At 37.8% G+C, this 26,994-nt stretch overlaps 1 protein-coding gene across 2 annotated transcripts in view; it reads left to right on the top strand.

Moving 5' to 3' along the window:
• The window catches only part of PDE1C (phosphodiesterase 1C), a 592,555-nt gene that overhangs the window by 464,185 nt on the left and 101,376 nt on the right, over positions 1 to 26,994 (top strand). For both annotated transcript variants that reach the window (XM_057733463.1, XM_057733465.1), the window contains exons 4-8: positions 3,956 to 4,069; positions 6,241 to 6,423; positions 7,416 to 7,482; positions 17,726 to 17,842; positions 20,101 to 20,241. In XM_057733463.1, the coding sequence (XP_057589446.1) occupies positions 3,956 to 4,069; positions 6,241 to 6,423; positions 7,416 to 7,482; positions 17,726 to 17,842; positions 20,101 to 20,241 (622 nt within the window). The remainder of the gene's footprint in view (positions 1 to 3,955; positions 4,070 to 6,240; positions 6,424 to 7,415; positions 7,483 to 17,725; positions 17,843 to 20,100; positions 20,242 to 26,994) is intronic.

Below are 26,994 nucleotides of genomic sequence, written 5' to 3' on the forward strand. Positions count from 1 at the left end.
TAGTCTTTTTATTGTCATGTTTTGTTTCTTTTTAATTTCTTCTTCTCTCTCAATATATTCACTTTTATTACATTATGATTTCAGCTTTCACTTTTGTTTCACGGATCTGTTTTCTTGAATTTTATTGAACACAAAGCAGATGCTCCCTAAAATTTACTTGTATTTCCTTTACGGAATCTTCTTTTCAAAAGTGAGTGCTTTCTCTGCATTTTGAAGACTATTCTGCACTTTCTTTATTGCTGAATCTTTTTGTGGATGTATATTTTTTTCCTATTTAGTTGTCCTTGAATAAAGAGAGGTGAACGTCGCTGGGTGTTTTACATAAATACTGTGAGTGTGTTTTCCTAGGTTGCCTTCATGTCTTCCAGGGTGTTGGTAGATCTTCTGCTCATCTCATAAACTAGAGAGATGGGAATAGATGCAAATTTCTAGAACATCTTATGTATCACAAAGGTACTTAATTCTGTGTCATTTCATCTCTGGGTTTGTTGAAGCTACTGGGCTAGGGGTTTGCTTCTGTTTACAGCTTCTTGTTGGGTCAACACTTTTACACTGGATATATAAATGTGGCCATGCCAAATGTCTGTCAGGCACTACTGGTGACTACATCTGGGTGAAGCCACACACTGCTGATTTTCTGCTAATTATAGCATAAGTCTGGGACTTTCCGGGGGAGATGATTTTCAGTGCTGCTGATCTGAACTGCTGAGTGGGAGTACAAGTGATGCTTTCCCTGAGAGCACCACTCCTGCTCTGGCCTAGGATCCTGGACAACATATTTCAGGATGATATGAGGCTCTTCACAACTCAGTTCCCCCAATATTGTGCTTTCCCAGGAGTGGGAATTGTTAATAATAATGGATATAAAGTGATATCCCATATAATGTTCTTAATAATTTCAATTGTTTTCTAACTGATTATAATTAGTTTTTTAGTCCATAAAAGTGACCTAGAAAGCATTTACATAAGGAATAGGAGCTTGTCTTAGGAAAAGAAGGTGTATCAGTCATTTTCACGTATAGTTGTCCTTGTATGATTAGCATTATATTTCATCTACCACTCATTTTTAATCTTTTTAAATTACTTGTCTATTTTGTTAAGATTGGCTTTGTTGAATCTAGGTCATGAATCAATTTAATTGGAGACCCTTGAATCTATCCTCCTTGAAAGATCACTGTCCCAGAGCTTGCCTTAAAGGTTTTTTGTTTTTGTCTTTATTTTATGGAAAAGCATATTAATGATGAAATTTTGAGCTTGTCCACACCTGAGAATAGATTTGCTGGCTTCACATATACATGGCAATCCTAGTATATATAGGTAGATAAAGATATCTTGAATTACACAGTATTATTTTCAAAAACTCATACTGTTATTAAATTGCTTTTTGATGTTTGACATGGTAGAAGTCTATAGGCAGCTTGAATTTTTCTTTGTAAGTAATATATTTTTTTCTCAACGATTTTCACTATTTTTTAAAATTCTTGGAGATAAAAATTACAGCAGCATATGTTGGATCTTTTTTTTTTCTAGTTTTATTTGATCCCTTTTCATCTGCTTATAAAGGTTTTTCTTCAGTCTAGGAAAACTTACTTGATCAAAGCTGCTTCTGTTTGTTTATTTCTTAGGGACGCCCTTTCGTAGGAAGACAAAATCATCTGGTTCTTACTTCTATTAGTCTTGTATTTCCCCTCATCGTTTTTTATGTTTTGTCCTCTCCTCTTAGGTTTTGAGAACTGAGATGGGTCCTATTAGGGATTCATGTCAATTCCTGGTAGAATCTTTAAGCCCCAGATAAAGAGAGAAAAGTTTTAGAAAGTTTAAATTTACCCTCATTTTACTTTGCCAGTAGAGAGTCAAAACAGCCTAGGGGGCAGTTGGGCTCCTGGAGGTGAGAGTCAGAATTAGAGGCAGACTTAGCCAGGAATGTGTTTTGCTAAAGAGCTTCCATTCCTTATTTGGAACAGCTCTCAGGGCTTGCCTCTGCAGTCTCCCCATTCTTTGGCAGGCCGGCTGTCCACTGTGTGTGAGTGACCGGTAAATCCTTCCATGCCAACTCCTTGTGTCGCAGTGCCTTTGAAACCAGAACACTTCCTAGTGCTGCTAATGGGATCCACAGGCTAACCCTCACCTCCAAGCCTGCAGAGGCCTCTGCTGATTTCCTTTGCATATTTCCCTTTTGCATGTTGGAGTTTCACAAGTCAGGTAGCCACTACCCTCAATCTAATTTCCTCTGTATTTTATGTCTTGAGAATTTCTTTTGTATGGCTGACCCTCTTGGCTACTTTTTAAGGGTGATCCTGAGGTTTTCCTTCTTTATTGTTGACCATTTTCATGTAGATCTGGAGGGGAGTAGTTTATACCTTGTAGAGAAATCAACCTGTGCTCTCTTATGAATGCAAGTCCTAGGATATTTTGAAGTCAGGAAAGTGGGGGCAGCCTTGGGAAACGGAGACTTGATAATGATCTTAAGTATCCTGATAGGGTGTTTCTCATCTGGTTACCTTTGATGGACCAAGGTCACTGAATAACAACAATGACACTAATGATAATAAATGCCTTTAAAAAAAAAAAAACCAATGGAGAAATGGGGGACATTGGTCAAAGAGTACAAATTTCCAGGTATAAGACAAGTTCTGGGGATCTAATGTACAACATGGTGGTTATAGTTAGCAAGGATTCATTTTAAGTACTGTATACTTGAAAGTTGCTAAGAGAGTAAATCTTAAATGTTCTCACACAAAAAAATTGAAATTTATGAAGTGATGGTTGTGTGGACTAGCCTTACTGTGGTAGTCATTTTGCAATTTATATGTGTATCAAGTCATCATGTTGTATAGCTTAACCTTACACAATGTTACATGCCAATTATTTTTAATAAAGTTGGAAAAAAATAACCAGTTGTAGGTCACACGCTTGATGTGACTACATCAATATCAATTTGATTTAATCTTTATATCAAACGAGGACATTTGGTGGTTGCGGTCTTCATTTTATAGCTGACGCTCAGCTATTGCCTGGTCTGGCATAGCTAATATGTTGTGAAGAAGGATTCCAACCCAAGGTTGTCTTCAAAGTTTGTGTCCTTTGCTGGCGTCAGACAGCCTGAAGAGTTGTCCAATCTCCAAACCTCCGTGGTATTTACAGTGCTCCCAGTTGCTGGTCTTTGATAATCTGTTGGCATTTTATTGCCCTCATATGTACTAAGTCCTTCTCTGTGGGGATAATGTTCATATAAGTAAGAGGAGAGCATGTTTTATTGTTTCTCTTTTACTGTCCGGAACTCTTGGCTAGCCGTGGGGAAGGTCTTATCCTCCGTACCTTGGTTTATCATCCATCCTCCTTTAAAAAAAGCAACAACAAAACTAAGCTATTTATCTGCCCCTAGAGGAATTCTTCGTGTCCAGTGAAAGAGTTTGTTTGCCTTCGTGTATTCCTTATGGAGCCCTGTGTGGTTATGTTGGCGGTCTAAGTCTCCTCACCTGTCTTGGAACATGTGTGGGCCGTGGGACTGCTATCCTCTATGGTCACAGCTGAACAAAGTACCTACAACATAGTAGGACCTCAAGCAGTGTTTGGTGATGTTGTTGCTGGTCAGGCTTTACTGCATCCAATCAGGGCAGGAAAAAATATTAAAATCAGAAGAGAAGCAAAATCATTGATAATTTAGGAAACTCTTAGAAAGATAAAAGATAGAAAGTGTTGGGGGTAGTCAGTGCCTGGTAGATGAGAACATTTTTGTTCTTAATTTATAGTGGAAAAAATGTGTGTATTTATTTTATAACTTGATGCTTTGAGAAATACTGGTCAGTCCCTCATTAGATTTGTATTTTCCTTTCAGATATGTTGGGATAAATAAACACATTTAATGGCTGTAAACTGTCACTCTAATTGTAGGGTTATCCTCCATTCTAATTTTTTTCCTCTATTCTAATTGAACCATGTCTTTTTTCCCTAGGTTACGATCTTTGGTCAAACAGTTAGAGAGAGGGGAGGCTTCAGTGGTAGATCTTAAGAAGAATTTGGAATATGCAGCCACAGTGCTTGAATCCGTATACATTGATGAAACCAGGTATGCTAAAATGACAGTAAGTTGATGTTGTGATATAAATTTTCTATTATATGGCTTTTCTGAAATGTCCCCATGGCATGTAGGAGATAGCATTCAAATGATTAGTCTTGGAGCTTTAGTTTTCACAAACAAATGGGGGTAGATTTGGACATCACATATCCTCTGTACATCCTTATTTATAAAAGGAGCTAATAGAACTTCTCTCACATGCTCATTATGACAATGAAGTGAGATAGTGTAAGAGGAAAAAAAGTAATTAAAAAAAATCTTACCAGATTTTTAATCAAATGTAGAGATCCACTGGAATTATTGCATATTATTTCTCTCCACCTAAAAATTATGTTCATGTTTTAATTCACAATATCTATCTGTAAACGGTAGCTCCTGAAGGGATGGAGAAGCATTTGTTCTCTTAAACATTCAGTATTCCTCCCTCAGTCCTTCGGTAAATTGTTGATTTTCTTAGCGGACCCTTTCCACTTGAATTATCCATAAGTACTTGAGTGCTTCTGGTTACTATTGTAAATGCATTTGAAAGTAACAAAATTGCTTTTCTTTCAAAAAACGTGGAAATGATAAACATGAAAGACTTTTTCTTCTTTTTTCTATTTTGTGCAAGCTTCTCTGTTGGTATTTGTGATGTCTTAGTTTTTTATGCCAAATTCCAATCTGAAAAAGGATTTCCCAGTAATCTAAGAATTGTGTGGCTTAGTTTTTGGTGATATGCTTGGTTCCTAATTTAAGGAAATTTGATACCATCGTTTTTTCCTAAATGTTACATTTTTCTCCCTACCTCCCAATTAATGGGTCTAAAGAAAAAAAATCTTTTTCATTGACACCTGTTCTTACTGCTTATTTTTAGTAGGGCTTAGTATAAATATAAAATACAACTTTCAAAGTTTTATTGTAATTTACTGCTACTTATGTTCTTTTCTAGCCTGACCTATGAACACATTTGAAAAATCTGCTACACACACCTGACAGATGACTTAAATCACTGTGCTCAAATAAAGAACTGCATTATTTTGGAAATTTTGCTTAAATTTAGACATTTAAGTTTCTGTAATACCCTAACAAACTAGGGAGAATATCAGTTGATATCATTTGGGTTCATTGCTGCAGGGGACTGGGTTGATGTAATTTGGGTAATACTTTGCAAAGTCTTTATTTTCCTTTTTTTCTTTTTCTTTTTTAAATTTATTTTTATTGAGATGTAGTTGACATGTAACATTGTATATGTTTAAGGTGTACAATGTGTTGACGATATATTTATATGTTACAATATGGCTACCACTATAGGGTTAACTAACACTTCTATAACATCACATAAGTTTTTTTAATAAATTTATTTATTTATTTATTTATTTTTATTGGCTTCATTGGGTCTTCGTTGCTGTGCTCCGGCTTTCTGTAGTTGTGGCAAGTGGGGGCCACTCTTCGTTGCAGTGCTTGGGCTTCTCATTGCGGTGGCTTCTCTTTTTGCAGAGCATGGGCTCTAGGCAGACTGGCTTCAGTAGTTGTGGCACATGGGCTCAGTAGTTGTGGCACACAAGCTTAGTTGCTCTCTGGCATGTGGGATCTTCCCAGACCAGGGCTTGAACCTGTGTCCCCTGCATTGACAGGTGGATTGTGCTACCAGGGAAGCCCCAACATCACATAATTATTATTTTTTGTGCTGGAAACTATTAAGATCTAGGCTCTTAGCAACTTTGAAGTTTATAATATAGTATTGTTGTCTATAGTTTTTAAGTGCCATTATTTTTAAAACAAAATAGTGCCGCATGGCCATCTATGGTATAAACCTCCCTGTGAATGCATTTTTAAATGGATGGTTTAGATTCCATTCAAATTCCACAGAGCATCTAGTAATAAAGATACTGGGTGCTCCAGTGCAATGGGCCTGGGATCCACAAAGCCTGAGGTGAAGTATATTTGACTTTCTCTGACTCCTTTGTTCCTTTGCCCAGTCTAGTAGAGAAAACCATCCTGAAACACAAATAGTAGGCTCTCACAAACCTTGCCAAAAAGGTGCTGGATTTTTTGTGGCCAATTTATTTTGGTTCCTTTGCACCTGTGTATGCAGGTGCGGTGGAGAAAAGGTGCAACTGCTTTGAACAGAGGGCTCTAACTTCAGATTTAACCTGTGTCCTGGTTCTGTTTCTTGGGTTCAGGCGACTCCTGGATACAGAGGACGAGCTCAGTGACATTCAGTCAGATGCGGTGCCTTCTGAGGTCCGAGACTGGCTGGCCTCCACCTTCACGCGACAGATGGGGATGATGCTCAGAAGGAGCGAGGAGAAGCCAAGATTCAAGAGCATCGTCCACGCAGTGCAAGCTGGGATATTTGTGGAGAGGTAAAGATGGTTGTCACTCAATGACCAAGGCTGTCATTCAATGACCAAAGCAGCAAAAATTTCTAATAACTGAAGGCTTTGCTTTAATGTAGTTTTGGTATCTTTATAAATACTGAAAATTCTGGGTGGAAACAGTCTTGAATGAGAGATGGCAAAAACATATCTCTGCAGCATCATTAGGACAAGCTTTTTCTTTGCTTGGAATTCTTTTTGTTAATGATAACTAGAGAAGTTTTAGTTTAAGTTGAGTCTCTAAGTTTTTTTTTTTTTTTTGAGTCTCTAAGTTTTAAAGAAGGACATCTCATCCATCATCATTTGACATATACAGATGATGTCTGCATTTGGAGCAGGTCAAGGATGCTTTGTGAGGGTATTGAGCCAGGGAGGAGTTCATTCAAGGTGTTTGAGTTCCCCATAACACTTTCCAGTTTTGTAAGTCACTTTGCTCTTTGAAAATAAATTGCCCCCCTGCCCCAGAAATGGATTCCAGAAATCGATTTATTCTTCCTACAATTCTTATCACACAATTACATGCTTTAGAATGCCACGGTCGGCTCAAAGTTCACCTGGGACACTTTTTCTCTCTAGTTTTTGACAGTTCTAAAGAACAAGCTCTTCTAAATTGGTTGCCCATAGGAGTTCTTTTTCCAGGTTAAAGTACTACATTACACACTGTTTGTGCTATACTGTAATTCACTTGCAGCAGAAGAAGAGACCAATTCTAATCATTTAGTTTCCAATTTGGGGCACATAGACTTGTTTTGTTTTTGTTTGTTTCCAATAGTTTACATGTTTGGGATTGCTTTAATTTCATTTTAATTTAACACTTAAGCCACTTGAATGACTATGAGAAATGTTATAAAAGAAATTTTAGGTTCTGTGAGTCTATCAGATGACATGACTTCTTGTTGTCAATACTGGTATAAGCCTGTGACCTGCTAATTTTTCTTTGTAAGATATAATATTGCATTTTTCCCTTCTAACTTTGCCAGAATGTATAGACGGACATCAAACATGGTTGGACTGAGCTACCCACCAGCTGTTATTGAAGCATTAAAGGTAATACCAATGAAAATGTCTTACAATGTATATGATACCCTATAAAAAGTTAAATTTGTTGTTAGAAAATAAGAATTTTTCGTTTACAGTTTATTTACAGTTTTCCCAGTCTTTCCTGACTTTTTTTCTTTCATTATTTTTTAAATCTGTTCTAACAGTATCACTGTCTTTTTAGCCTTTTTACTGCCCAAGTTTTTTTTTAAATTGAAACTCTGCATGGGTTTCGTTTCTTTCTGCCATCTTGGGGTAATTTAGAGATCTGTACAGTGATCTGGCATTATGAAACTCAGTCTGACTTTGGCTATAGGGGATTGAATTTGTTCTGGTTCTAAATATTCAACATTAAGGGGATCTTTGATGGTTATAATTCTACCACTATCTGCTTACTTACTCTATGTCCATTTTGTAGATGAAGAAACTAAGACTCAGTGAGACTAAAAAAAGATACAAAGATAGACTAAGGTTTGATAACAGAGTTCCAGGCACATAGTAAGGTCTCATTAACATTTTATTGCATGAAAGTATGTCCCCAAGAGCCCTTGTCCTCCTCATACATCCTGTTGTTTTCCCAAGACTCTCACTGAGCTCAGAAGTTCATGGGAAGTCACATAGATGCTTGAATTTAAAGGGGCTAAATGCTGCAGAATGACTCCCAGACAAGCTCTTGGAATTGTATAGAATATCTCTAAGAGCTCCCAAGTAGATATATTCCTGTACGCGTGTGTTCATTTAGACCCATTGGTCTTAGGATATCCCAGCTGTGCTGAAGCTGATTTGGCTTCTGGATTTGAAGGAGGGGCTGTGCTAAGGTTCAGGATCACTGAGCTGGTTGACATTGCCTGGTGCCTACACAAGGAGTTGATCCACTTGCTCAGGAGCGTCCCAGCATCCTGACTCTTGTTAAAGCTGTTTTAGTCTTTCTGTGAAATCTGAAGAGTGTATTCCTGAAGAAATTTTCAGAAGATAATTTAAATTCTCTTTTCACAGAATCAGAGGTGGGAGTGCTTTTTGATCAATTTAATGTCCAGAAAGGGCCCTTTAGGGACATTTTGATTTTATATTTCATAGTCCCTTTCTCTTGTGTCAGAGACATTCACTAGCTGAATCTGGGCGAGCCCATATATTCAGATCTTCAGTCCTCCATTTTCTGTCTCTTCTTAAGTCATCTAGGACAGGAAGGGTGCTCAGGAAGGATGCAGCAAGAAGACACATGTTATCCTCTCCCTCCTCTTCAACCCCCACTCTAATGCCCAATAAATCATTGTGTAATTTACAGCAGTTTCCCACTTAATCTATGAAATCACTTCATGAGAGCTGATGTTTCATAAAACCCACTATGAAGTTACATTGATTTTCATAATCGAACCTGAAACATTCAGCGGAAGTCTTAGGAACATTAAAAGCATCTTTTATCCTTAATTTCTTCCTTTATGGTGAACATAAATACAAGTGGTTATACCAATACTAAGAAACTTATGAAAATATTTCTTCCAAATTGGAGCATCTTTTCTATCGGAATAACTGAAGAAATGTGGAACAGCCTGTAATGTACCTGAATTGCTATTTTGTGCTTAGGGAAAATAATTCTCAGAAGCACACATACTGTCTTTCTGAGGGGAAAGTTACCTTGATGATTCATACAAAAGATAAATACTAGCTCTCTGAATTGCTACCCTTCTCCATACTGTTGCTGGTATGTGTAGAAGGCTAAAGCTATTGTTTCTCTTGGTTGTGTGCTCTGATTTCTGTGGAAGTTCAAGACCTTTTTACAATGCAATATTTTTCTGCATCCCTAGACTCCGGTTTTATTTTCAGTGGATTGGAGATGAATTGGACAGATGACATAGATTCTTTTTTTATGTAGTGCCTATTAGAAAAATGTTATTTTTCACTCCACTGCCAGCAATTTATGTGGAATCACTATTGTTTTCTTCTATTACAAAAAATTTCCCCAAAGCCTGAGAGAATACAATTCAAGAAAATAATCATCATGCTACGTGCTGTTAGTCTTTGTGATAAATGTAAGAACATGGCATAAAATAACATTTAAGTGAGAGAATAATTAACCACCACTGATTGAAATACGTTGCATTTTTGTTCTTCTCATTTGGGGTGTTTTATCTCTAATCTTCTAAGGTGGGGTTATTGGAAATGTAGAATTGTGCTGTTCTTTAGAAGGGCATCTGTTGTGTGACTCAGGAAGAGACACCCTGGACAGACTCCAGATTTAAAGTGGGAGGAAATGAGAAGGCTCAGGCTTCCTTCACGTTAGACTGATAGGAAATTCATGCAGTGTCTCCACAGGAATGGTGCTTGGGCCAAATTGGCTAAGAAAGGAAGAATGGTTTAAGGCAGTTAAATTAGGTGCTTATTAAAATGCAGATTCCAGGCCACAAGCCAGGGTTCTGCAGAGTCATCCACCAGAGAATCAACATTTTTTCTAACACACCATGTGGTTCTAAAGAACACTGAAATTTGAGAATCACAGCTAAGGCCTCCCCAAAATGAGGGGCTGGAGAGAATATCATTCTCACTGTCTGTATTTACTCACCCTTCTGTTATTTTCTAAGACCTAATATTCAGAATAAATCTTGACCTTTTACTATGATAATCTCTTCATTTCCAGTGATAGAGAGCTTTTCTCTTTTTTTATTCATGCCAATGAAGAGGATTAAAAATTGTCAGATACGACCAAATGTTTTCTTACCTGCTGAGTTAGTGGACTTTTCTTTAGGACTAATGGCTAGACAATGGCTGTCATGATAATGCCAATTATGGTAGCTAAGGTTAAGCTTTAGCCTTGGATTAATCTTAAATGGCCCCACTGTCTATGGCATAGGCCCTATTGGGGTATTTGGGGCATGAGGCTTGGGTCACGGCATGTATTCATTGAGTTTATAATGTCATCAGTCAGTAATGATATCACTAGGGGGCCTCAGTGAGATTATTACCTAGTTCTTTTGCTGATTGGCTTTAGACACTTCATTTCATCTCTCTGAGGTTGCCATCTGTGAAACTGGGGAAAGTGATACCCGTTTGTAGAGTTGTGAGGGTTTGCAAATGTGTATAAGCACTTCCATGTGCCTGGCACAGAAAATGTCCTTAATACTTATAGCTATTTCTTTCGTTATTATAATGGAGGAGAAATTATTGAAGGCTGAGGTGAGGTTATCACTAAGTGTGAATTGAAACAATCTATTTGAACTCTTTTGGAAATGTTTGGTTTTACCTATATACAATTTAGTTTTCCTGCGACCTGGCATCCATGAGAGAGACCCTTCATGGTCTCAGGGTGATCTTGATGGTTAGGATATTTGGAGAGGGACAGGATTGGGATGGATAGATAATATTGGAATGCAGTAGGGGCCAAGGTGGGAGTCACTGGATCCAGCAGTTCCTAAAAGCTGAGGTCTCTTCCAGGGGACCATCTGACACCTAGCCTGGACACGGTGTGGTCTCACACAGGTCCTATTGTCACACTCATGGCAGTACACTGTCCTTAACCACTGCAAGTGACATTCCTGATATACTGAGAAACCAAATAACTTTGTTTAATTATTGCTTAAACACACCTTTGTTTATAACACCCACAAGTAGCTAGTTATAAGTCAAAGACACATCAAAGTTTACATGTATTTTGGAGTTGCTATTTATGGACAAATAAGGCTTTGAACTTCAAGAACAGTGAGTGAGGAGTGTGTTCAGCTTAGCTCTTAGTTTTACTTTTTTTTTTTTTGAGGTACACCAAAGTGAATCAGCTGTATTTATAGATATATCCTCATATCCCCTACCTCCCACGACTCCCTCCCGCTCTCCCTGTCCTGGCCCTCTAAGGCATCATCCATCATCGAGTTGATCTCCCTTTGTTATACAGTAACTTCCCACTAGCTATCTATTTTACACTTGGTAGTGTATATATGTCTATGCTACTCTCTCACTTCGTCCCAGCTTCCCCTTCGCCACCCTGTCTCCCCAACCCCAGGTACTCCAGTCCATTCTCTGCATCTGCATCCTTATTTTTGCCCTGTCACTGGGTTCATCAGTACCACTTTTTTTTAAAGATTCTGTATATATGAGTTAGCATACAGTATTTGTTTTTCTCTTTCTGGCTTACTTCACTCTGTATGACAGACTCTAGGTGTATCCACCTCATTACATATAGCTCCATTTCATTCCTTTTTATGGCTGAGTAATATTCCATTGTATATATGTGCCACATCTTCTTTATCCATTCATCTGTTGATGGGCATCTAGGTTGCTTCCATATCCTGGCTGTTGTAAATAGTGCTGCAATGAACATTGTGGTACATGTTTCTTTTTGGATTATGGTTTTCTCTGGGTATATGCCCAGTAGTGGGATTACTGGCTCATATGGTAGTTGTATTTTTAGTTTTTTAAGGAACCTCCAAACTGTTTTCTCTAGTGGCTGTACCAACTTACCTTCCCACCAACAGTGCAGGAGAGATCACTTTTCTCCACACCCTCTCCAACATTTATTGTTTCTAGATTTTTTGATGATGGCCATTCTGACTGGTGTGAGATAATACCTCATTGTGGCTTTGACTTGCATTTCTCTAATAATTAGTGATGTTGAGCATCTTTTCATGTGTTTGTTGGCCATCTGTATGTCTTCTTTGGAGAAATGTCTATTTAGGTCTTCTGCCCATTTGTGATTTGGGTTATTTGCTTTTTTGGTATGAAGCTGCATGAGCTGCTTGTATATTTTGGAGATTAATCCTTTGTCCGTTGCTTCGTTGGCAAGTATTTTCTCCCATTCTGAGGGTTGTCTTCCTGTCTTGCTTATGGTTTCTTTCACTGTGCAAAAGCTTTTAAGTTTACTAGGTCCCATTTGTTTATTCTTGATTTTCTTTCCATGATTCTAGGAGGTGGGTCAAAAGGATCTTGCTTTGATGTATGTTATAGAGTGTTCTGCCTATGTTTTCCTCTAGGAGTTTTATAGTGTCTGGCCTTACATTTAGGTCTTTAATCCATTTTGAGTTTATCTTTGTGCATGGAGTTAGGAAGTGTTTTAATTTCATTCTTTTACATGTTGCTGTCCAATTTTCCCAACACCACTTATTGAAGAGGCTGTCTTTTCTTCATTGTATATTCTTGCCTCCTTTGTCAAAGATAAGGTGCCCATATGCGCTTGGGTTTACCTCTGAGTTCTCTATTCTGTTCCATTGATCTTCCTTTCTGTTTTTGTGCCAGTACCATACTGTCTTGATCACTGTGGCCTTGTAGTATAGTTTGAAGTCAGGAAGCCTAATTCCACCAACTCCATCTTTCCTTCTCAAGATTGCTTTGGCTATTCGGGATCTTTTGCATTTCCATACAAATCGTAAGATTTCTTGTTCTAGTTCTGTGAAAAATGCCATTGGTAATTTGATAGGGATTGCGTTGAATCTGTAAAGTGCTTTGGGTAGGATAGTTATTTTCACAATGTTGATTCTTCCAATCCAAGAATGTGGTATGTGTTTCCATCTGTTTGTATCATCATTGATTTCTTTCATCAGTGTCTTATAGTTTTCTGCATACAGGTCTTTTGCCTCCTTAGGCAGGTTTATTCCTAGGTACTTTATTCTTTTTGTTGCAGTGGTAAATGGGAGAGTTTCCTTCATTTCTCTTTCTGCTTTTTCGTTGTTAGTGTATAGGAATGCAAGAGATTTCTGAGCATTAATTTTATATCCTGCTACTTTACTAAATTCATTGATTAGTTTTATCAATTTTCTGGTAGAATCTTTAGGGTTTTCTATGTATAATATCATGTCATCTGTAAAGAGTGACAATTTTACTTCTTTTCCAACTTGAATTCCTTTTATTTCATTTTCTTCTCTGATTGCTGTGGCTAAAACTTCCAAAACTATGTTGAATAATAATGGTGAGAGTGGGCACCCTTGTCTTGTTCCTGTTCTTAGAGGGAATTTTTTCAGTTTTTCACCATTTAGAATGATGTTGACTTTTGGTTTCTCATATACAGCTTTTATTATGTTGAGGTAATTTCCGTCTATGCCCATTTTCTGGAGAGTTTTTATTGCAAATGGATATTGAATTTCATCAAAAGCTTTTTCTGCATCTATTGAGATGGTCATGTGGTTTTTATTCTTCAATTTGTTGATATGATGTATCACATTGATTGATTTACATGTATTGAAGAATCCTTGCATTCCAGGGATAAACCCCACTTGATCATGGTGTATGATCTTTTTAATGTGCTGTTGGATTCTGTTAGCTAGTATTTTGTTGAGGATTTTTGCATCTATATTCATCAGTGATATTGGTCTGTAATTTTCTTTTATTGTGACATCTTTGCCTGGTTTTGGTATCAGGGTGATGGTGGCCTCGTAGAATGAGTTTGGGAGTGTTCCTCCTTCTGCTATATTTGGGATGAGTTTGAGAAGGATAGGTGTTAGCTCTTTTCAAAATGTTTGATAGAATTCACCTGTAATGCCATCTGGCCCTGGGCTTTTGTTTGTTGGGAGATTTTTAATCACACTCTCAATTTCCATACTTGTGATTGGTCTGTTCGTAGTTTCTATTTCTTCCTGGTTCAGTCTTGGAGGATTGTATTTTTCGAAGAATTTATCCACTTCTTCCAGGTTATCTAATTTGTTGACATATAGTTGCTTGTAGTAGTCTCTCATGATCTTTTGTATTTCTGTGGTGTCTGTTGTTACTTCTCCTTTTTCATTTCTAATTCTGTTGATTTACATCTTCTCAGTTTTTTCCTGATGAGTCTGGCTAATGGTTTCTCAATTTTGTTTATCTTCTTAAACAACCAGCTTTTAGTTTCTATGATCTTTGCTATTGTTTCCTTCCTTTCTTTTTCATTTATTTCTGCTCTTATCTTTATGGTTTCTTTCCTTCTGCCCACTTTGGGGTTTTTTTGTTCTTCTTTCTCTAATTGTTTTAGGTGTAAGGTTAGGTTGTTTATTTGATATTTTTCTTGTTTCTTGAGGTAGGACTGTATTGCTATAAACTTCCCTCTTAGAACTGCTTTTACGGTGCCCCATAGGTTTTGGGTTGTTGTGTTTTCATTGTCATTTGTTTCTAGATATTTTTTGATTTCCTCTTTGATTTCTTTAATGATTTCTTGGTTGTTTAATAATGTATTGTTTAGCCTCCATGTGTTTGTATTTTTTACATTTTTTTCCCTGTAATTGATATCTAGTCTCATGGCGTTGTGGTCAGAGAAGATGCTTGATATGATTTCAATGAATTTACTGAGGCTTGATTTGTGACCCAAGGTGTGATCTATCCTGGAAAATGTTCCATGTGCACTTGAGAAGAAAGTGTATTCTGTAGTTTTTAGATGGAATGTCTTATAAATATCAAGTTGAGATGGTCTAATGTGTCATTTAAAGCTGTGTGTCCTTATTTATTTTCTGTTTGGATGATCTGTCCATTGATGCAAGTGGGATGTTAAAGTCTCCTACTCTTACTGTGTTACTGTCGATTTCCCCTTTTATGGCTGTTAGCATTTACCTTATATATTGAGGTGTTCCTATGTTGGGTGCATAGATATTTATAATTGTGATATGTTCTTCTTGGATGGATCCCTTGATCATTATGTAGTGTCCTTCTTTGTCTCTTGTAATAGTCTTTACTTTAAAGTCTAATTTGTCTTATATGAGTATTGCTACTTCAGCTTTCCTTTGACCTCCATTTGCATGGAATATCTTTTACCATCCCTTTCCTTTCAGTCTATATGTGTCCCTTGGTCTGCAGTAGGTTTCTTGTGGGCAGCATATAGAAGGGTCTTGTTTTTGTATCCATTCAGCCAGTCTGTGTCTTTTGGTTGGAGCATTTAATCTATTTACATTCAAGGTGATAATTGATGTGTGTGTTCTGATTACCATTTTTAAATTGTTTTGTGTTTGTGTTTGTAGATGTTTTCCTTCTCTTGTGTTTCCCACTTAGAAAGTTCCTTTAGCAACTGTTGTAAGGCTGGCTTGGTGGTGCTGAATTCTCTTAACTTTTGCTTGTCTGTAAAGCTTTGGATTTCTCCGTTGAATCTGAATGAGATTCTTGCTGGGTAGAGTATTCTTGGCTGTAGGTTTCTCTCTTTCAGGACTTTCAGTATATCCTGCCATTCCCTTCTGGCCTGAAGAGTTTCTGCAGAAAGATCAGCTGTTATCCTTATGGGTTTTCCCTTATATGTTATTTGTTGCTTTTCTCTTGCTGCTTTTAATATTTTTTCTTTGTGTTTAATTTCCATTAGTTTGATTAATGTGTGCCTCAGTGTATTTCTCCTTGGGTTTATTCTGTATGGGACTCTCTGTGCTTCTTGGACTTGATTAATTATTTCCTTTCCCATGTTGGGGAAGTTTTCCACTATAACCTCTTCAGATATTTTCTCAGACCCTTTCTTTTTTTCTTCTTCTTCTGGGATGCCTATGATTCGAATATTGGTGTGCTTAATGTTGTCACCAAGGTCTCTGAGACTGTCTTCCATTCTTTGTATTCTTTTTTCTCTTTCCTGCTCTGTGGCAGTTATTTCCCCCATTCTATCTTCCAACTCACTTATTCATTCTTCTGCCTCAGTTATTCTGCTGGTTATACCATCTAGAGTGTTTTTAATTTCAGTTATTTTGTTGTCCATTACTGTTTGTTTGCTCTTTAGTTCTTCTGGGTCCTTATTAATTGTTTCTTGTATTTTCTGTATTTTGTTATTGAAATTTGGATCATCTTTACCATCATTACTCTGAATTCTTTTTCAGGCAGTTTTCCTGTTTCCTCTTCATTTATTTGGTCTTGTGGGTTTTTTCTTGCTCCTTTGCCTGCAAGGTGTTTCTTTGTTTTCTCATTTTGTGTAATTTATAGGATTTGCTGTCTCCTTTCCCTATGCCTAGTTGTAATTCCTCTTGTTTCTGCCCTCTGCCCTCTGTGTTAGGGTTTGTCCAGTGTCTTTGAGTAGGCCTCCTGGTGGGGGGGGTCTGGTGTCTGCTTTCCAGTGTGTGGCTCTGTCTTTTCTCTCTGATGAGCAGGGCCATGTCAGGTGGTGTGTCTTAGGGTATCTGTGTGGTTAATGTGGCTTTAGGTAGCCTGTGTGCTGATGGGTGGGTTTGTATTCTTGTCTTGTTTGTAGTTTTGTGTGAGGTGTCCAGCACTGGCAGTTGCAGACAGTCGGATGAAGCCAAGTCTTAGACTCTGATACAGGGCTCTGTGAGAGTTCTCTGCAGTTTATCTTCCCTGTGTCTGAGGACTCCCTAGTAGTCTAGCAACCTGGATTCAGTGATCCCTCCCCAAAGTCTCCTACTTGACTTCTGATGGAGTAGTCCAGACTTCACAGGTTGCTTGTCCCAGTTATGTTGGGATCTTTGCAGTCCTTTCTGGTGTCTGAGGTCATTTGCTGGTGTTCAGCTAGTTCTCTGTGGGAATTATTGCATCTTTTGGTGTATTCCTGATGCATCTGTGGAGAGGGATGCATTCCATGTCCTTCTACTTCGCCGCCACCTTTTTTCTGCTTTGGTTTTACTTTTTTAAGTAAAATGACTTACAGATTTGAGGACTCAGTCCCCAGATCAGTGACTCCAGAAGTGGTAAACATTTTTCCATCCTGTGAAATGAAGACTCTCTCCTTGGTTTCAGCTGAGCAGTTTGGATTGTTGAGGTGACACATTATTTTGTGTTGTGCATGTTTCTGAACACTTTTAAATGGGTTAAAATTCTCAATGATGGAGTAAGAGGAAGTCAGTAGATAGTGTAATGGGGCTTGGGAGAAGTTTAGAGTAGGGAACACCCTAGGTTATTGTGAAGTCAATTAAAATTTTGGAATTCAGCGGAGATAGTGAAGGTTGATGGGAAGAGCCTGAGTTTCGGCATCAGTTGAATGTGTGTTTATGTTTTCGCCCCACGTGTGTCCCAGGCACTTACTTGCCATGGGTCTTAGGGAAATTAGGTAACTTCTCAGTTTTCTCATCTATAAGATGTAACTGATCATACCTGCCACTTAGAGTTGTCTTCGGGATAAATTACATACTTATCACTGGTCATAATACCTAGCATATGGTAGGTACCTGACAGATTATAGCTAGTGTTATTACTGATAAAACTATTGAATATTTTATTAGTAAATGCTATCTAGTACTACCGTATTGGAAGAAGTTTGAGAATGGAAAAGGTATTATAGTCTTAGGCTGTGAATTTCCAGATGAGGGCTACAGGCTAATCTCAGGGGAGATTAGTAGCTGTGTAAATGGCTACCCACTAATGAATTATTTCTCTCCACCCTCTCCTGTAGGATGTGGACAAGTGGTCCTTTGATGTCTTTTCACTCAATGAAGCCAGTGGGGATCATGCACTGAAATTCATTTTCTATGAATTACTCACACGCTATGATCTGATCAGCCGTTTCAAGGTCAGTGTCTAATTTAAAAAAAAAAGCACACATTTGTCCATCCTTGCATGATTTGGGGGCTAAGAACAAGAGAATCCTTTTAATATAGACCGGAGACTGCTCTGGGGTGATTTAGGAACCATCATCTGGACAGCCTCTGCCCTGAACTCCTCTGTGGTGAGAACTTTTCATTACTCCCTTTCCTGGTGGGTTCATCAGCACAGGAGAGGCTGGAGTTTCCCATTTAGATCCCAGCCTTCCTAGAAGTACGAATGGAAGCCTGAACCAGCAGAGGTCCCCCACCAGCTCTGCATACAGATGTCATTTCAGCTGAACTTCGTGTACTAATGACCACCACCAGCAAGAAGACAGGAATGGAGACAGAGTGCACGTCTGTCATCTCTACAAACTTCTCTTTCGGCCACTTGGCTCAAATTCATACAGATACTCTCAGTTATCATCTGTGACAGATTATTGGTATTTCCCAGCTATTCATGCTTCAAATTAATTCTTGAGCTATAAGTAAAGAGTGTGAACTGATTCCAGTGTTCCACCTCCTCAGCCTTCTAATTCCACAGACTCTGGAGGTGGAGTCCACTTCTCCAGGGAACCTGAGCATCATCTGCTGGCATCTGTCATATCACGCCACTCACATTTCTCTCATCACGTGGATGAGTCTCTGGACAATGCAGGTCTTTTCCTGTATAACATATTGATTTCACCAGGCAGCATGATTGTTTATCACTTTCCTAAGGACTGTGCATTTGGGGATGTATTTCTTATGTAGCCATAAGCACTTTATGGCAATGATCCTTAATTTCTTTTGCATCAGATACCTGCTTGAAGATCCAATGGATACTCAAGACCTCAGAAGAAAGCTCCCGTGCATATGCACACACCGTTACCTAGCATTTCAGTGGCTCAGATCTCCAAAGAGTAGCCCAAAGAACCCAGGTTCATTGGCTCTTCATTTTATAAATGATAATGAATTAGTCCCTCACATCTAAAAGGCTATGTTTAGGGACTTCCCTGGTGATCCAGTTGTTAAGAATCCACTTTCCAATGCAGGGGACGCAGGTTTGATCCCTGGTTGGGGAACTAAGATCCCACATGCTGCGGGGCAACTAAGCTTGAGTGTTGCAACTTCTGAGCCCAAACCTCAACTAGAGAGCCCATATGCCACAACCACAGAGCCCACGTGCCCTGGAGTCTGGGCACCACAACTAGAGAAGAGCCTGCAGACTGCAAAGAAAGATCTCGCATGCCTCAGCTAAGACCTGATGCAGCCAAAAATAAAATAAATAATAAATAAATAAATAAAATGTTTAGAAAAAAAGGCTATATTTAAATTTTTTAAATCCACAAATAGTAAGCATGGAACAGTGTGCCCAAGGAAGAACATAGTATGGATTCTCATGAAACACTCTAAGTAGTATTTTCCTTATTTTTTCCTATGAATGTGATTTCTCATCTCCTGGAACATACACTCTCTCCTTTCCCCCAGTCTTGTAATTGATAATTTACCCCCAAACAAAGGAATTGATCCAGAAAACTAATACAGTGAAGGTTTTCCGAGTACCCTTATTTTGTATAGGCGTTTTGCATTTGTTTGCTTTCTGGCAAATAGAAAAAGAAGGTATGTGTATTATACATATTTGAGATGAAAGTGACTAGGATAACTGTAAATATTTTTCCACATTGCAAGGCAGCAATAATAAATTTCCAAGATAATAAACACAAGAACACAGATTGTTTCTGTTATAGAACAGACTATCACTTATTTTTTTTTTTTTTTCTCACCTGTCCAGTGTACACACCACTCTTTCTAAAAGGTGCAGTTTTCAGAAGGCGGCAGCTTGTGTTTGTTTTGTGATCATTTTATAACTTAAGATCTTTGTGTACTTTATGTTTTCCCGCAAGTAAATGACATGCTGCATAGTATATGTTCATTTATTTTTCAAGAAACAGAGACTTGAACCTTTGAGAAATAAATGAACACTTACCTTTTTGCCCTCAATGTCCTTGAGATGATCCTATGTCATTGCCCTGGGCCTCTGAACTATGAACAAAGAACAATTTGCAAGGTGGACCAGGGACTTCCTGTTAGATTTTTCAAATTATCTGATACTTTGGTGATTTTTATTAACTTTGAAAAGTTCTAATATCCTCATATGATATCTTATGCCCTCGGAAGTAGGCAGTTAGAGTACCTTAGACTTTTGTGTCCTTACTCAAAGCTGCTAAATCACTAGCTAATTAACCTTGCTGCTCTGTTTCAGATCCCCATTTCTGCACTTGTGTCATTTGTGGAGGCCCTGGAAGTGGGATACAGCAAGCACAAAAATCCTTACCACAATTTGATGCATGCTGCCGATGTTACACAGACTGTACATTACCTCCTCTATAAGACAGGAGTAGCAGTAAGTACAGATAGAAACTCAGATAATACAAAAGATGTGATGATGGTTTTTTTTTTTTTAATTGGAGGCCATTTCTGTTCTGATGAGGTTGAGCCCACAATAAGTGCATTGTTTCACGGACTTCCTGTCCCACAATAATTATCTAACCAATCATGGAAAATCTTGGGATTCCTTATTGCCTTTGAATTTTTCTTCATCCTGGACTTGATGAAAGAAATATCTGGTAGTGCCTTGTATCCTTACTAGGCTATGGCCAAATTAAATATAATTTCTATAACTAAATATGTATTTCCAGATAAGGAGAGTGGTACTATTAATTTCTTGCTGTGGTCAGTTAACAATGACATCCATGCATATTGAAATCGTATTGAGTATGCATGGGAACCATGTTGTACACAGCTTTTGGTTTAAACCAATAGATCTTTTTCACAAGGACTCTGTTTTTTCTCACCTTATTTATGTGTGTTTGATTTCTTTGAACCTAATGATCAATCTTTACCTCTGGCCATTTGGAATTTTCTTACTTGTTTTGAACATTTTAGCTCTTTAGGTATTTTTGAATCTCTGTTGTATAATTCATTGCATAAACGGACCTACTCAACTTGGTTATCTGTGCCTTTGCTCTCTTTGCCTTGATGTAAGCCGTGCATTTTAAAGATACAGCTGTTAGTGACAAACAGCTAGGTCTCTATAGTAAATAGATCTCTATGACTTTTTACTTTGGAATCATCTTCTGAATTGACTTCAAGATAGACATTTTTTGGATGTGGTTGTTAATTAGCCCATAAACCCAGTACACGTGTTATCTTTTCTGCTAGGGCATGTTGAGAGGCTTGGTCTAATATCTCATATTAAATATGGAATACAGTGGGAGGAGTGTGGGCTTTGGAGCTAGATATAGTTGGATATAAATCCTTGCATAATTACTTACTAGATTTTGTGACGTATGATAAATTGCTTGAATCTCTGAGTCAGGATTTCCTCATTTCTAAAATAGTGAAAAACATTCTGTCTTGTAGAAGTACTGTGATAGTTAGGAATAAAGTATCAAAAGTATGAGGTGCTCTCTCTGTCTCATAAAGGAAGCTCAGCAGTTAGGAATTGTTGTTATTAAAGATTTCCCCCAAACCTCTCAGCAGTTTTCACTTTTTCCTTATTGTAAAGCTGATTTCTTAAAAATATTATTTAAACAGCTGTTTTTTTAATTTTAGAAATACTACATAGGGAACCTGTTTAATATGATAAAGGATTTTTGCCTGAAATTTAGAGCAAATATCGTAGTTAATGGTGGTGCCATAAAACCATGGAACAAAACAGGGAGGCTGACATTAATATTGCCAGTGAGCACTTTTCTGAGATCTCAGTCAGTGCAATATGGTATCTACAAAAGCTGGAGAAGCATCCTGTGAAAATAATTTGATCATCTCCTTTAAAAAAACAAACAAAAAAAGCCAACTATAAATCATTAGACCATATAAAAGGCCTCAATAAGATATGGATAAAATAGCTGTCTTAATACACTGGAAGTTAACAAGTATAGCAGAAGACCATACATTCCCAACAGATTTTTAAAAATCTATAAATTACCCATGAAGAACTTCAAAATTAATGAAAAGGAGACTGTAAAACTAAATTAAAGGGAACAAAAATAATGTTTAAATAAGTGAAGAAATATACCATCTTTTTAATGGAAAACCTCAGTATTAAATAGAGGTCAATTTTCCTCAAACTAATCTTTATCAAAGCAATGCCAATAAAAATTCCATCAGAATTTAACATGAAACATGAGAAGCTGAGTCTAAAATTTATGTAAAATAAAAATGTAACAACCTTAGAAAAAAAAAAGTTTTGAAAAAGACTGTGCGGGGCTTCCTTAGTAGCACAGTGGCTTAGAGTCTGCCTGCTAATGCAGGGGGCATGGGTTCAGTCCTTGGCGTAGGAGGATCCCACATGCCACAGAGCAACTAAGCCTGTGAGCTGCAACTACTGAGCCCACATGCTGCAACTACTGAAGACTGCGTACCTAGAGCCCATGTTCTGCAACAAGAGAAGCCGACACAATGAGAAGGCCACACACTGCAATAAAGAGTAGCCCCCACTCTCTGCAACTAGAGAAAGCCTGTGCATAGCAACAAAGACCCAAAACAGCCAATAAATTAAAATAAAATAAATTAATTAATTTAAAAAAAGAAAAAGACAATGTGCATGGTGGGGTAGTTCTTACTCGACTAGATGTTAAAATATCTGCTGAAGCTATAGTAACAAAAACAGTGTGGTATTTGTGCAAAAATAGACAAACATATCAATGGAATTGATTGGAGTTTTAAAAACTGAACCCAAATATTTATTGACCACTTTTTATGTGCTGGGTACTTTTTTACAGAATGAAGATACATTGTTGCTCTTACAGAACTTGCATTCTAGTGAGAGGTTTCAAATAGAAGACAAATGAAAAATTAAACAAGAAAATATTGCTAGTGTTCAGCAGAGAATTAAAATAGGGTACCCACCTAGGGAAAACTGGGAGTTTTATTAGATAGTCAGGAAAGGTATCTTTCCAGAAGTAATATTTAATCTAAGACAGATGTGGTTTTAGGCTTGAGCCATGCTAAGAACTGAAGAAGGGCATGCCAGCAGAATTAGCTCAGGATTAGTACAATGTCCGTCATGACTAGAGGGAGTCAAAAAGTACACACTTCCAGTTATAAAGTAAATAAGCCATGGGGATGTAGTGTACAGTATTTTGACTATAGTTAATAATACTGTGTTGTGGATTTGAAAGTTGCTAAGAGAGTAGATCTTAAAGCTTCTCATCACAAGAAAAAAATAATTCTATAGCTGTGTGTGGTGTGGAGACTTACTGTGGTGACCATCTCACAATATGTACAAATATCAAATCACTGTATTGTATACCTGAAACTAATGTAATGTTGTATGTCAGTTATACTTCAACTGAAAAAAATGGTCCCTCATGAGAGAACAGCTTTGCTACATTCAAGGAGCAATAATAAAGCAGGCACATAAGGGGTGCAAGATGAAGCTGGAGGAGAAAACAGGAGTCGGACCAAGTCAGCCTTATGGGCCTGGGTAATGAGTTCCAGTGTTATTCTAAGTGCAGTGTGGGGCAGCCAAAGGGTTTTGACAGTGGAGTGAGGTGATCTGATAAAGACTAGACAAGGATTACTGTGGAGAATACATCTTGAGGTAGCTTGTTAGAAGAGCAGTGCAGAAGTCTCCTGGGGAGCTAATGGTAGTTTGGATTAGGAAGGACGGTGCTGGGCTATGGAGACCAAAAGTTCTGTTTCTGAGGTGGAGAACTTGGTAGCAAAGCAAGCCTTAGGGGAAAGGAAGTCAAGAGTCTTGATTCAGACATGTTAAGTTTAAGATCTTTATTAGATATCATTGTGGAGATGTCAAGCAGGAAGAAAACTAAGGGGGTCTAGAGTTCTGGAGAGGGGTCAGGGATGAACATGGACATTAGGCAGTTGGGGGCATATCAATATTATTTAAGGACATGCAACCAAATTACATGATATGAAGAGAGGGTGTGAATAGAAAAGGGGCTCTGAAGTGAGTCCTGGAGCAGTTCTAAAGTTTAAAATGAGGATAAAGAGCCAACAATAGTAACTAAAAAAGAGTGGCCAGTAGCACTGGGACAAAACCCGAGAGAGCATGTGGTCATGGAAGCCAAGGAAAGAAAGTGCTATATTCATTCATCTATTAATAGATTAAATATGATTATGTTTGGGTGTGTTTATTTCATTTTCATGTTTGTGTTTTTTAGAAAAATGAATAATCAGTAATCAATAAGAGGCTTAAGTTTTGCAGTAATATCATTTGATACTCTCTCTCTCTCTCTCTTTATATATATATATATAATTAAGCCTTAAAAAAGAAGGAAATCCTTCCATTTGCCATGTGTCTCAAGTGCTCTTGCTCCAGGGTCATGTGCTTGCTATTTCGTTGCTGAAATGTTCTTCCCCCAAATATCACATGGCCTACCCCCTTATCACCTTCATCTCTCAAACGTGGCCTCCTTAGATCTCTGTTTAAATCTTACTCCACAGAGATACTCCCTGGGATATCGCACCTAAAACAGCCCCCTTCACTACTCTCTCCATGCTTTACTCCTCCTCATAGCATTCTGTCATGTTATTTCCTGTTACTTTTTGTGTTATTGTCTGTCTCTCTCCTACTAGAGTGTTGGTTCTCTAGATGCAGAGATTCTGTTTTGTTCACTGCTGTTTCCTTAGTCCAATAAATATTTGTTGAATGAAATCTTAAAAAAAAAAAAAAGAAAGAAAGTGCTGTAAAAGGGAATTGACTTGTGCTGGACGCGCTGAAAAGTCGAATGGGATGAGTACACAGAAGTACCCTTGCCTTTGGCAACAGGAAAGTCATTAGTGCCCTTGTCATGGCCAGTCCCAGTGGTTTGGTGGGGATGGAACATGGACTGGAGTATAACAAGGACAGCATTGTAGGTGAGAAGGTGAGGACACGTCTATAGAAAACAATATTAGAGGGAAAATTACTCAGCTCAAAAAATGTTTTGGGGGCAGTTCATTTGGAAAAAAACATACTGTTTGTCCTACTTGAAATCATTCATCAAATATCAGACAAATGAATTAAAGATGTGAACATAAAAATTTGATTATATTAGAAGAAAATATGAGAATATGTTTACAGCCTTGAAAAAGGAAATTCTTAAATAAACCTCAAAACATGAGTTATATAACAAAATATTGATTATTTAAAACCTGTAGGATAAAAAGCATCACCATAATGAAGTACTTGAGGAAAATACATAGAGAGCAAGGATTAAGATCCAGATTATATAAATAAATCAACAAGAAAATGGTACAAATTCTGTGGAAAAACAAGAGGAAACACATTGACAAAGTTAAGCTTGTCCTGTCGTAAAGTCTCCATCATGCGCTGAATTTTGTTCCCCCTGCCACCAAATTTCTGTGGTGAAGTTCGAATCTCCAGTGCCTCAGAATGTGACTATGTTTGGAGAGAGAGCCTTTAAAGAGGTAATTCAGGTAAAATAAGGTCATATGGCTGGGCCCTAACCAATATGACTAGTGTCCTTATAAGAAGAGGGGGTTAGGACACAGGCAGGCAGGTGCACTGAGGAAAGAGCATGTGAGGACACAGCAAGAAGGTGGCCCTCTGCAAGCTAAGAAGTGAACTGTCACCACAAACCAGCCCTCCCAAAGCCTTGATCCTGGACTACGAACCTCTAAAACTCTGAGAAAATAAATTTCTGTTGTTTAAGCTGCCTAGTCTGTGATGTTTTCTGTTACGGCAGCTCTAGAAAACTAATACAGTAGCAGAGCCAGGATTTGGTTTCAGTCTAGCTTCTAAGGCCATGTATTTAAATAATTAGCCATTGTTTTGCAATGCTGGTGGCAAAAAAAAAAAAAGAGTCCCTGATAATTCTTTTTTTCACAAATGTGCATAGCAACTTTATGTTTAATAACCCAACACTGGAAAGAATCCAGCTGACCTTCAATATGTACATACATAACATGGAATATTACAGAGGAATAAAAAGGAATGTGCTATTGATACATATAACTACTTGAGTAAATCTTCAGAGAGTTATGCTGAGTGAAAAAAAGCCAATATACAAGATTACTACTGTATGATTCCATTTATACAACATTTATAAAAAATAACATTTTAAAAATGACAAAATTTTAGAAATGTATAAGAGGTTAGTGATTGCCAGGCATTAGGATCCAGGTAGGGGAGGAAAGGAGATGATTGTGATTATAAAAGGGCAATATGAGGGATCCTTGTGACAGCTGAACAGCTTGATATCTTGATTGTGCTAGTAGACATGTGATATAATATTATATAATTATACAAAACTAAACACACACACACGAGTACAAATAAAACTGAGAAAATCTGAAAAAGATCAGTGGATGTTATCAATGTTAATATCTTGGTTTTATTATAGTTTTACAAAATGTTACCATTGGGGGAAACTGGTAAAGGGTACATGGCATCTCTATGTATTATTCTTATATATCTGCCTGTGAATCTACAATTATCTCAATACAATTTTCAATAAAATATATCAGTTGAACAAATTCATTGTTTTTTGTTGACACCAAATACCTTTTTTTTAATCATTGTGACTTTTTTTTAATAAATTGATTTATTTAGTTAGTTTGTTGGCTGCATTGGGTCTTCATTGCTGCAAACGGGCTTTCTCTAGTTGCTATGAGGGTGGCTACTCTTCACTGTGGTGCTCAGGCTCCTCATTGCGGTGGCTTCTCTTGTTGGGGAGCACAGGCTCTAGGCAGGTGGGCTTCAACAGCTGTGGCACACAGACTCAATAGTTGTGGCTCACGGGCTCTAGAGCACAGGCTCAATAGTGGTGGCGCACGGGCTTAGTTGCTCCATGGCATGTGGGATCTTCCTGGAGCAGGGCTTGAACCCATGTCCCCTATATTGGTAGGTGGATTCTTAACCACTGTGCCACCTAGGAAGTCCTGAATCACTGTGGCTTTTTATTGAAGTATAATAGACATACAGCAGTGTACAGATTGTAAGCAAACAGTTTCATGAGTTTTGAAAAATGTGTGCACTGGTATAGGGACCATCCCAATTAAGACATAGAACATTTCTATCACCCCAGACTTTGTGACATTTTAATCACTGCGCAGCATCCCATCATATGAATATGTTTTACTTATATAAACTCTAACTGCCAGCCATTCAGGTTGGTTCCAGTTTTTT

This window comes from Hippopotamus amphibius, chromosome 4 (genome assembly GCF_030028045.1).
Source record: "Hippopotamus amphibius kiboko isolate mHipAmp2 chromosome 4, mHipAmp2.hap2, whole genome shotgun sequence".
NCBI classification, from domain to species: domain Eukaryota; kingdom Metazoa; phylum Chordata; class Mammalia; order Artiodactyla; family Hippopotamidae; genus Hippopotamus; species Hippopotamus amphibius.